At 38.5% G+C, this 12753-nt stretch overlaps 1 protein-coding gene across 2 annotated transcripts in view; it reads right to left on the reverse strand.

Moving 5' to 3' along the window:
- Positions 1 to 12753, reverse strand: part of LOC126482325 (conserved oligomeric Golgi complex subunit 6) — a 120581-nt gene that overhangs the window by 8190 nt on the left and 99638 nt on the right. Inside the window, exon 9 of one of the 2 annotated variants that reach the window (XM_050106371.1) lies at positions 7201 to 7362. In XM_050106371.1, coding sequence (XP_049962328.1) covers positions 7201 to 7362 — 162 coding nt within the window. Of the gene's footprint in view, positions 1 to 7200; positions 7363 to 8388; positions 8472 to 12753 lie in introns of those variants that run through there. The other variant, XM_050106372.1, reaches the window with a different exon arrangement.

A 12753-nucleotide genomic window follows, 5' to 3' on the forward strand; every position in this document is an offset into this window, starting at 1 on the left:
ACGGTCCTGATAGTTCTACCAATATATGCCAGGCCGCAGCTGCAAGGAATATGATATACACCCGCTTACGCAGTCCAAGATCATCCTTAACGGAACTCAAAAGTGCTCTAATTTTAGATGGAGGTCGGAAAACACAGGCGCAGTGGTTAGACACTGGACTCGCATTCGGAAGGATGACGGTTCAATCCCGCATCCGGCCATCCTGATTTAGGTTTTCCGTGATTTCCCTAAATCACTCCAGGCAAATGCCGGGATGGTTCCTCTGAAAGGGCACGGCCGACTTCCTTCCCCATCCTTCCCTAATCCGATGAGACCGATGACCACGCTGTCTCGTCTCCTTCCCCAAACCAACCAACCAACCGGAAAACACATTTCACATTGTATTTCGGTAAAATACAACCAATCTTGTTGGACGTGTTTCCTACGTAAGGCAAAAAGGCAGTAGATTTAGGTGTTGGCTCAGAATTATCATCAATCACCCGATGTACAGTTGGTCGATAGCGCAATGCACATTCAATCTGCCTATCACTATAACCATTTTGACGAAATATAACTTCAAGATGGGACAGCTCAGCTGGCAAAGTCTCAACGTCAGAAACAACATGTGCCCTGTGTACCAAGGTATGAAGTACCCCTTCACGCTGAGCCGGATGGTGACAACTATTAACCTGTAAGTACAGGTCGGTGTGAGTACGTTTCCTGTAGACTGCATGTCCCAATGATCCATCATCCTTCCTCCTAACCGACACGTCAAGAAAGGGAAGGCAACCATCCTCTTCCACCTCCATCGTAAAATGAATGTTCGGGTGGATCGAGTTCAGATGTTCTAGATAGACATTCAAGTTCTCCCTACCATGAGGCCGAACAACGAAGGTATCGTCAACGTATCAAAAGAAACAAGCGGGTTTCAAAGGTGCTGACTCCAATGCACGCTCTTTGAAGTATTCCATAAACACATTTGTGATCACAGGAGATAATGGACTACCCATCGCAACTCCATCTGACTGCTCGTAATACTGGTCATTAAATAAAAAGTAAGTGGATGTCAACACATGCCGAAAGCGATTAGTTAATTCAGCACCAAATCTGGCCTCAATTAACCGCAACAAATCAGACAGAGGAACATGAGTGAAGAGAGAGACCACATCAAAACTCACTAAAATATCTGAGTCATTCAACCGCAGTCCCCCCAAACGACGTAAAAAAATCAGCTGAGTTCCTGATATGATGTTCACACCGATCTACTTGTGGACTCCTGAAGTAAAGTGGTTTGTTGCAGGACACTATCAAGAGTCTGAACACCTATAGTGCTGTTCCCCCTAGGTTATACTGCCTTCCGAAGGTTCACAAGGGAGGGGTTCCTTTCCGTCCTATAGTGAGTATCATCGGCGCTCTGACATATCATGTAGCCAAGCATCTTGCTTCTCTGTTGAGTCCACAAGTAGGTCAGTGTGAACATCATATCAGGAAGTCAGCTGATTTTTTACGTCATTTGGGGGGGACTGTGGTTGAATGACTAATATTTTAGTGAGTTTCGATGTGGTCTCTCTATTCACTCATGTTCCTCTGTCTGATTCGTTGTGGTTAATTGAGGCCAGGTTTGGTGCTGAATTAACTAATCTCTTTTGGCTTGTGTCGACATCCACTTACTTTTTATTTAATGACCACTATTATGAGCAGACAGATGGAGTTGCGATGGGTAGTTCGTTGTCTCCTGTGATCGCAAATTTGTTTATGGAAGACTTCGAGGAGCGTGCATTGGAGTCGGCGCCTTTGAAACCCGCTTGTTTCTTTAGCTACGTTGACAATACCTTCGTTGTTTGATAGGGAGAATTTGAATGTCTTTCTAGAACATCTGAACTCAATCCACCCGAACATTCGTTTCACGATGGAGGTGGAAGAGGATGGTTGCCTTCCCTTTCTTGACGTGTTGGTTAGGAAGAAAGATGATGGATCATTGAGACATGCAGTCTACAGGAAACGTACTCACACCGACCTGTACTTGCAGGCTAATAGTTGTCACCATCCGGCTCAGCGTGAAGGGGTACTTTGTACCTTGGTACACAGGGCACATGTCATTTCTGACGCTGAGACTTTGCCAGCTGAGCTGTCCCATCTTGAAGTTTAAAATTATAGGCCAATTTCTCTACTCTCATGCTTTGCAAAAATATTAGAAACTATTATGAAAGATAGGCTAATGAATTATTTAAATAAATACAACTTACTGTCTGTTGACCAGTTTGGATTTAGATCAGGGAAAAGCACAGAATCAGCAACAGCACACCTCACAATACACATTCTAGAAGCATTAGATAAAGGAAACTACACAACGGGTATATTTCTTGATCTAACTAAGGCGTTTGATACAGTAGACCACAACATATTGTTAAATAAGTTAGATGAACTGGGAATAAGGGGACTTGTGAAAAAGTGGTTCCAGTCATATCTAAAAAATAGAAGACAGATAACTGAAATCTCACATATTTCAAGTTGCTCAAACTATATTGTAAAGTATACTTCAGACCCAAATTATGTAAATATAGGTGTCCCACAGGGTAGTGTCCTTGTCCCAATACTATTCCTCATTTACATAAATGACTTCCCTCAGAGCATCAAGCATGGACAAACAATATTGTTTGCAGATGACTCAAATGTTCTAATCAGTGACAAATCACCAGATGCACTGAAAGAAAATGCTGAACAAACACTAAACAGTGTACGTGAGTGGGCATCCAATAATAAACTAACACTAAATTTTAAAAAAACAAATGCTGTTAACTTCTATGTCTGCAAAAAACCACACTATAACAACCTTAAGTTAAATGATGAAACTACAGAATGTGTAGACTACACAAAATTTCTTGGTATGCATGTTGACGGTCAGTTAAAGTGGGAAGAACATACTAAAATACTTAATAACAGAGTCGCTACTGCATGCTATGCTCTTAGAATTCTGACTGCAGTGTGTGATACTACATGTGTCAGATATGTATATTTTTCTTATATCCACTCTGTCATTACCTGTGGAATAAGATTTTGGGGAGTCAACTGTAAAAATATTCAACTAGTTTTCAAATTACAGAAAAGAGCAATTCGTATAATAACCAAGAGCGGCAGTAGGGCTCACTGCCTTGAACATTTCCAAAAGCTGGAAATCCTAACTGTCCCCTGTGAATACATTTTTCAAAGTATTATGCACGTAAAAAAAAAAACATTGACTGCTATGTTAAAAATTCTTTAGTACACAGTTATGAAACTAGAAACCAATACAATCTGCACTTAGAGAGGAAAAAAAAATTTAAAACTCAGCAGAGCTTGTTGTACAATGCCGTTAAATTATATAATAAATTACCACAAAATATAAAAGATATTGACACAATTGGAAGGTTCAAAACAAAACTAAAAAATTTTTATTCAATAAAAGTTATTACACAGTAATGGACTATCTGAATTAAAACACGTAATGTAATTAAGCTTGCATTGTAATACACAAGGAAAAATTATAATATGAAATCCAGAATTGTTCAGTACTACAAGAAAATTACATTAGGATGTAAAACTAATGTAAGATACCTTAAAAATTTGTGTAAATATTAATATTATGTGTATAAATTGTAGGTATATTGTACTGTATATGATGTTGCTGACGAAATCCACACAATGTAAATTGTTACGTGGATTAATAAAGAAATCAATCAATCAATCAATCATTTCATCAAAATGGTTATAGTGATAGACAGATTAAACGTGCGTTGCGCTATCAACCGACTGTACATCGGGTGATTGATGATAATTCTGAGACAACATCTAAGTCTACTGCCTTTTTGCCTTATGTAGGAAACACGTCCAACAAGATCGGTCGTATTTTACAGAAATAAAATGTGAAATGTATTTTCCGACCTCCATCTAAAATTAGAGCACTTTTGAGTTCCGTTAAGGATGATCTTGGACTGCGTAAGCGGGTGTATATTGTATTCCTTGTAGTTGCAGCGTACTGAGCATAAACAGCACACGAGATTACAGCAGCCAAGTAGATCTGCTATTGCCGAACACTGCTTGGATACAGGTCACCCCATGTTATATAATAACACCGAGATATTGGCATGAATGTCCACCTATTGGGACAGTGTTATTAGGGAGGCAGTTGAGATTAAATTAGCGAGCAACCTCATTAGCAGGGATGGAGGTTTCTGTTTAAATTCTGTTTGGAATCCGGCTCTCTCCCTTGTCAAAAAACAGAGGGACAGAGTCAATGCTACCTCACATACGAATTCATAGTCTCACTATTGATAGCTCTGACTTTGGTCATCTTTGGTGGCACTAGTGTTCAGTGTGTGTGTTATCTTTCCTGCTTCAGTCCAAGAACCGAGGTTTTAAATTTGCATGTACGCCGCCTATCCGTTGCAGTTTGCCTTGAAAATGACGGGGTGTTCTGCCGCCGAAATATCGGCGGTCGCTGAAAGTGTTACCTGGCTGAATTCCCGGAAGTTATTTGAAAAACTGTCTACTACTGTCCAACACTACATTCCCTTCCATCAAAGGTCTTAAATGTGCACAACACAATTAATTATTCAGACTGTATTAATTAAGTTTATGCCTCCGCTTGTCTTATTCATACACTACTTTATGCAGATTCATGCCTCACACATGAAAGTTTGAATTACTAGTTAATTAGAGACTGACACAGCATTTTCACATCAAATTACAGCTATTTGCATTTTCTTTTCGTCATGCGGTGAGAATGAAAGACTAATCAGAAAGCAATATTCTGTGTTCTAGGTTACCAAGACGTGGGTAATTTTCAATATACTTGGTTTCTTCTTTAAGACACGTAAAGCCGGGCTATGCCACTCATTCATTTACTTGTAGCAAAGCAAGCTGGGAACCATTCCCATTTTGTTTTGTTATTTGGTTCCTTACATTTTTTTTAGTGTTAGTGTCATTAGTGTTAGTGAGAGATGTGCCATAAGATAAAGCTGTCATTCTGTAATTCTGAGTATAAGACCAGGCCCAACTTTGCAAAATTATGTTAGTCAGAATAATTTCCTAATTAACTTGAACCCTTTCACGTGACTAGTTTTTTTGGAAGCTCTGTTCAATTAACTAATAGTAATTATTTCCTATTCCAGTCACATTGTTGACTTGTAAACAGAAGTAATTAATATATTACTGATAATGTTAGGAAAATAAACTGCAGAAATCCTTAAAGTATTCTTGTAGCTAATTTCCAAAACATGGTAGGAACATCAGCACTTAATCAGTTTCTGGGTAATTAACACTTTTATTTATGGTATTGTTTATTTAGGTGTTCTTGCATTTCTTCATCAAGAAGGCTTATTTCAGTCGGAACTCTTATTGTAAAAAAGTTCAGACCAAAACCAATTTTTCTGCACCATTCAATTAATTTGAGATGTAAAATTCTAATTTTGTAAATTATTGAAATTACATATTTAACAATGTGAAACTTTAGTAGCCATTTTTGCAAAGCTATACAAGCACTGGGACTGAAGCCATTTTAAGTCAGTCTGTTCAAGATTTCGAGCGTGGAAGCCATGTCAGTCAAAATACCCACAATGCACTTGTGCAGTAATGTGTGTAACTTAATATGAAACCATATGCATGCGCAGATTAACTTGAATATGAAAGACAGTCAAAGCCTATATTCCAAGTGTGGAACCCCTGTTAGTCTGAACCGTAATAATGTAATGGTGAGATGATGTGTTGCTGTGAATGAGAAGATGGACAGTGAAGTAGGACAGTTAACAATGATTTCTGATTTAATATAAAAGTGCCACATGATTGTTCATCTGAGTGAGACTGTTGCTAGTTGGTTAGGTTATACTGCAAAATGACTATTGTTGTATAATTAGAAGGTGCCGCATGTGCAAATGAGACTTTAATTATGTAATTAAGACACAATTGGCCAAAACTAAGTCAGGGAAGGGCCCGACATTTATGGGAGTAAAACCTGTGAAACTAAATATATATATAATAGAGGGAAACATTCCATGTGGGAAAAATATATCTAAAAACAAAGATGATGTGACTTACCAAACTAAAGTGCTGGCGTATTGATAGATACACAAACATACACACAAAATTCAAGCTTTCGCAACCAACGGTTGCTTCATCAGGAAAGAGGGAAGGAGAGGGAAAGACTAAAGGATGTGGGTTTAAAGGGAGAGGGTAAGGAGTCATTCCAATCCCGGGAGCAGAATGACTTACCTTAGGGGGAAAAAAGGACAGGTATACACTGGCACACGCGCGCCCCCCAAGGGAGACAGATTAAAAACTTTGTTAGAAAATTATAGGGGGAACTTGATGTGAGACGTATGCTTGTAATCCCACAGTAACTTTCGTTGGTCTGTTCACTCACTGAACTTCAATACAAGTGCCTCCACTGCTAGTGCTGCCCATGAGTGGTTATTGCATGTGACGTCTAACATACATGGTGGTCACATGAATGTGACTGGACTGAGTAGTAGTATGAGTAGTAATAGTAGTAATAGTAGTAGTAGTAGAAGAAGAAGAAGAAGAAGAAGCTAATGATGAAATAGATGTAGCAGCTATGGTGGTTTGAGTGTCATCATACTTTAACTTACTTAATAACAGTTAACAATTCATTTACTTTGTCCAGTGAAAGAATGAATTTCTAGACAACAGTTTACTGATTGTGGTAATTTAATAGTAACGATGGTGCATTACATGCTTAGGAGGGTCTGCAGCTGTACATGTAATTGTGATAACTGTTCCTGTCAAAGTTGCTTTGTCAATCTTAATGTAAACGTTCAAGATAGAATATTACTTAACAATTAACAACATGACTACTGTTTTCTATTAATCCACACAGCTTTTACTTATTATGTTCAGAAATTCATTCATTAACATAACACAAATGCAGAAAATTGCCTTAACTTTAAATGACTAAATAAATATAACAATGGAAAATCCAGGTTAGAATAATGAAATTTTATGAAAAGGACAGATTGCGAGCAGTCTAGCCTAAGCAGCAAGAGACTATTGTTAAGTGTGTGAGTTGTGCACACACGTGTGTGTTGTCTAATTACGATGAAGGCCTTTTTGGCCAAAACCTTACTTGTTTGACACTTTTTGTTGTGCCTACCTGCAACTCAGCAACTCTGCTACATGGTGAGTGGCATTTCATAATATTGACTAAATAAATATGTTGTTTACTCATACCAAAAAATTTTTCAGACTGGATTGTTCCATTCCTGGCACTGATGACAATGGACCCTTGGTTTGTTCCTGAAGAATGGTGTATATCGGTCCAAGATTCAAATTTGCAACAAAACAGCTTGCTTGTTCGGAAGTGAGAGTATCAATCTGAGCATCTGAATGAGCCTGCAAAATAAAAATGAAGGGTTCTACATGGAATCTGCACATCATAAAGATGAGTTCTTAGATCTAAAATCTATGCTAACAAAACATTTAGAACATAAAAGAAGAATTTATTATTGTCATTTAAAGTACTCATTCCTAATATTTAATACGACTTCTGTGAAATTATTGATAGCCTATTAAATCTTATATCTGACAGCACACATAATGTGTGAACTTTTTTTCCTCTGAATAGTTTTCCGATTGTGAAGGGGACAGGAATCCAGTGTAGTTCAATCATTTGCTTGGAGATTGTATTTGTGAAACTAAAAGGAATTGCCTACATTTAAATACAACTATAAGGTGGAAACCAAAAGTAACCACAATCATAATGCTGCACATCATATATTTGTAGTAACAGACTGTGCTGCTAGGGAACTGTTGTAGCTGTGCTGCATCAGACTGCCGTGGCAGTTCTTTATGTGCGCCTGTAGTGCATATGTGATTCACACGAACAACATTCATTTTAAGTTTTTTTTATGTGGCAAGAATGTAGCAGAAACAGTCATTATGACATGACCAGCATAAATTAACATTCTCCTAGTAAATATCAAGTATAAGAATAGTTTTCTCGGTTAAAAAAGGGAGGACCAGCTACTGGAGATGGTTTTCCTTCCAAAAGCTTGAACTGAGGAACACATTGGCAAAGTCTGCAACCTCATCAGTGAAGACTGATGCAGGGCAACTGACCAACTCTAAAGCTTATATGGATTGTCCAGGAGCACAATTCAACACATTTTGCATCTGGGGATTTGGGGATCTGAAGAGCAGCAGCAATATTTGTATCCAGACTTCTCACTGGTGATTAAAGGGACTAGCACATTCAAGCCTATCATCATGAAATGTAGGACACGCTCAAGGACAATCTTAATTCCTTCAAAGAATCATCACACACAATGAGTGATGGTGTTATTGGTACAATCCAAAAAGTAAACAACAGTTAGTCGATGGAAGTCACCTGGCTCACATCCTCCAAAATAAACTTGTCAGGTCGTCATCATCATCATCATCATCATCATCATCATCATCCATATGGTACATGGATGCAGTACATTTACATGTAATGAGTGTCACTGCATAAAACAAAAATAAATCTACTAAATATTAATGTTGTGGTTTCTAATCCATTCCACTGCTGTGGCATTGGCATTCATAACAACATTCCAAGTGCCCTTACAGTATTGTAGAACACACTCCTCTCTTGTGTGTCTGATAAGATTGTTTCAGTGCACCACAGTCACAACTTAAAGAGACTACACAATACCTCATTTATAGAGTGAGTCAGAGTACTGACCACTTCCAGTGTGAATTATGTTTAATTTTACCCTCAGTTTCCTGTCAGATTAGACACACACAGTATCACAGTTATATTTCTTGAACCATTCCTGTTGCTGGTAATATCCAGTGTGTTGACAATTCTTGTTCCAAAAATCTCTTACTTTGGTGTTACTTGTAGCTAACTGTTCAGCATACAGAAGTGGCAGGTGTCTTGAATGAAGCCTATTTCTTCATAAGATAGTTACGTCATGATGAATAGATAGTTCCTTACTCTCTTGTATATTGCGAAAATCTCTAAGCAGGGTCTTGTTTCTGTGGAACTGTGGTATGTAGATATTGCTTAGCAGCAGAAGCCAGTAGACAGGAGTTAGTCTGATTGTACCAGTAATCATGCAGTGTGCTGTTGAGCTATGTATTGATGAGGCTGGTGTGATAACTATTACACCACACTGAAGCACAATATTCTGCAGCTGAAAAACCAGTGCAAGAGGCGATGTATGAAATGTCTCCACACTGAAGGCCCCTAGGTTGCACCACACAGCCTCTGAATGATGTTGTTGTGAGTTTTTATCTCGGGTGATGTGTTTTCCAGATGTTTTTTATAAAGCAGAGTGTGGTCGAGTGTGATGCCAAGATACTTGGGGTACCTGTGATGGAGAATGTTGTCATCAAATTGTACCTTGAGCTCAGTGTTAGCTTGTTTGCTGTTAAGCTGAGGCACAAACCTCACTCTTACTGGTACTGAGCTCCAGTCTCCATTTTTTGAAATATGAGTTAATGTTCTCACTGACTGACCGAGCTCTATTGATTGATGAGCCAGAGTGAGAGTGTGTGTAGTACAATTCACTGAAGATGTTTTTGGAAGATAAGAAATATAAAGGCTGAGCAGGAGAGGAGCGAGAACTAAGCTCAGTGGCAGGCCATTATTTAGTTTCCTTATTGAGCTATTTTCACCAAAGCAAACCTGAAAGTATCGATTGCTTATTTTTTAATAAGAGATGCTGTTGTTCGGCATTTAATTATCTTCAGTGATTTGTAAATCATTCCTTCCCTTCAGACAGTGTAATATGCTGCCATAAGGCCGATAAAACCACAGGTGTTTTTAATTTTTCCTGGAAACCAGTCTCTATGAAAGCTGTCGTAGCTAGTACCTGGTCATTGGAGCTTTGGTGAGGCCTAAATGCCATTTGTTATATTAGAATGTGTTCTAAAATACACCAACTAATTCTATTGTCAATAGGTCTCCCCAAGAGCTTATACAAGCAACTAAGCATGGAAATTTGCCAAAAGTTCTGGGGGAGACCAGGTGATTTGTTAGATTTTAAGATTACCACACTTTTTGTATTTTTCAGTTCTTTAGAAAATGTTCCTGTCTTCAAAGTAACAGAATAAGCGAGTCTGTCAGTGTTTGACATTATTCCCAAGATGGGATAAAAAGTCTGGATGTATATTATTAAACCCCAGAGCGTTACAAATTTTAGCCTCTGCTAAGACCATGTCTAAGGCCATGTCTATTTCATTTAGGATGGATGGGAAAGGGAATTTTCAATCTCTTGCAGACTGAGCTTTTAGATTTGATAGCTCTTTTTCGATCCTGGGGGTGTGCTGTTTATTACTGGACAATCTGGACGTTTTTATTATATAGTTAGGAATATGACCGGTTGAAATACCATAAGAAGCCACCCAATTTCTGGAGCAAGGGCCAAGCCTTCCTAACTGAACGTTTCAAATGCAAGTTTTCTACTCTCTCAGACCAGCGCACTTTCCTTTCATTATCAAGATTATGACAAAGTGCATCTGTAGTGGCACTGTCCCCATTTCTGTTAAATTGTTCATATAGGTGTTCACATCTCTTGTCCCACCCAGAGGTGTATTCTCTCCTATATCCATGAGGAATATGTTTCTTAGCAGATACAACAAAAGCTTCAATAAAACAGCTGTAACTCTGGGGATCCAATGGAACAAAGCAAATACATTTTTCCAGGTGGTCCGAGAAACTGTGCCAGTTTGTCTTTATAAAATTCCATTTAGGTTGTGGCACTGACTTTACCAGTGGGATGGAAAAGTCAATACTGAGAATAAAAGGTCTATGTTGGTTATGTGGGAAGTGTGACAAGACTTTTCTTGATATAGGAATTGGTGGGTCTTACAAGATACAAGAAAAGCTCCTTATGGTGTAATGAAGCAAATACGTAGGGCGTATCAGAAAGAATCATCCAATTTAGCACATCTATATTTCTGAAACTAACAAACATATACAATGAATTTAGTTTTTTGATGAAATGGAAACTCAAAAAGTTTGTTTTCATACCTTTTCATAGGTGTTCAATATGCCGCCCCGCTCCCCCCTTGAGACACAAGGCATATGTCAATGCGGTATTCAAGTTGTTCCCACACTGCAGCGAGCATGTCTCGAGTTACAGCTTCCACAGCTGTTGTTTTAAGATGTCTCGGTTCATTGTTGTTGGTAGTGGAGGCACATAAACAGAGTCTTTTATAAACCACCACAAGAAATAATCACATACAGTCAAGTCTGGTGACCTGTTGGTGAATGAAGTTGTTCGAATCAGTGGGAAAATAAAGTTCTCAAGCATATCAAGATATGTGCTTCCTGTAAAAGTGTTCTCGGCAAAGAGAAATGGACCGTACACCTTTTCCCGTGAAACTGCAAAAACAAATTAAATTTTGGAAAGTTCCTTTCATGTTGTACAGCTTCGGGTGGTTGTTTCTTACTCTTCATATTCTCACATTATGATGGTTTACATTTTCACTTAAATGGAATGTTGTCTTGTCACTAAACACCAAGCATGGAAGAAAACTGTCATCCTCCATCTTGCCAGGTATGAAATTACAGAACTCCACATATTGTTGTTTGTCACCTTCACGAAGAACTTGCAGTAGCTGAATTTGGTATGGTTTTGTGTGTAAACGTCAACGCAACACATGCCACATGGACATCGGAGGCATGTTGAGCTGCATGGCGAACGGATTTTTGCAGACTCCATGTGATACTATGGTGGATGCGTCCGATGTCTGTGTCAGACACTCGGGGACGGCCCAGCGATTTGTCTTTACAACAAATAACCTATTTCTCAGGACTGTTCATGCCATCGTCTAATGCTCTGTCATGTAGGAGGAGCCACACCATATCTAGTATGAAAGTTATCCGAACAGTTATTACTGAACCACACTGTGCAAGATGTAGAACACAAAACACTTCTTGTTGTCCTGACTAGAACTAAAGTGGATGCACACTGATGCTACCTAGCGGAAACCAGGTAAAACTAAAGAGTTTGTTCTTTCCAACAGTACACTGTTCATGCACATGTCTCAAATAAAATAATAGTTATGCGTGTTTTTTTTTTTTTTTTTTTTTTTTTTTTTTTTTTTAATTGCGTGATTCTTTTTGATACACCCTGTATTTTCCAGATGGTCCGAGAAACACTGCCAGTTTGCTTTTCTATAATTCCATCAAGGTCATGGCACTGACTGAACCAGTGTGATGGATAAGTCAATACCGAGAATAACAGGTCTGTGTTGGCTATGTGGGAAGTGTGAAAGGACATTTCTTGATGTAGGAATTGATTGGTCTTTATGATCATGGGAGACAAAACAGAGGTATGGGCTATAGTGTCTCTGCCATGTAGCTGATCTAAATGTATCCAACTCATTGGCATCAAAAACTAGGTAAAGATTGTTATTTTCACCCAAATAAAAAAGTGCATTACCATAGTCATCGTTCCGTGCATACATCCACTGCTCGTGGTGGCTGTTAAAATTACCAGCATATATTGAGGAATGGACAGTAATCGGTAGAACATTTGGTAGCCACTCTATATCATGTGGTCTGTAGATATTACAGATAGTAAGCTCTTCAAGCTTTATTGAAATGTTATGAATTCTGTCAGCTGTATTTGCTGAGATCAGGTGAGCATAATCAACGTCAGCTCTATGTAGGTAGCAACACCATAAAAATTGTGGTAAATTACACCAATAAACTCATAGCCACATATCTTTCCTCTTTTATGATCGTCTTTGTTTTATGCATGGATTTCCTGGCTTGAAACCACATCAATA

The sequence above is a fragment of the Schistocerca serialis genome, chromosome 5, assembly GCF_023864345.2.
Source record: "Schistocerca serialis cubense isolate TAMUIC-IGC-003099 chromosome 5, iqSchSeri2.2, whole genome shotgun sequence".
NCBI lineage: Eukaryota > Metazoa > Arthropoda > Insecta > Orthoptera > Acrididae > Schistocerca > Schistocerca serialis.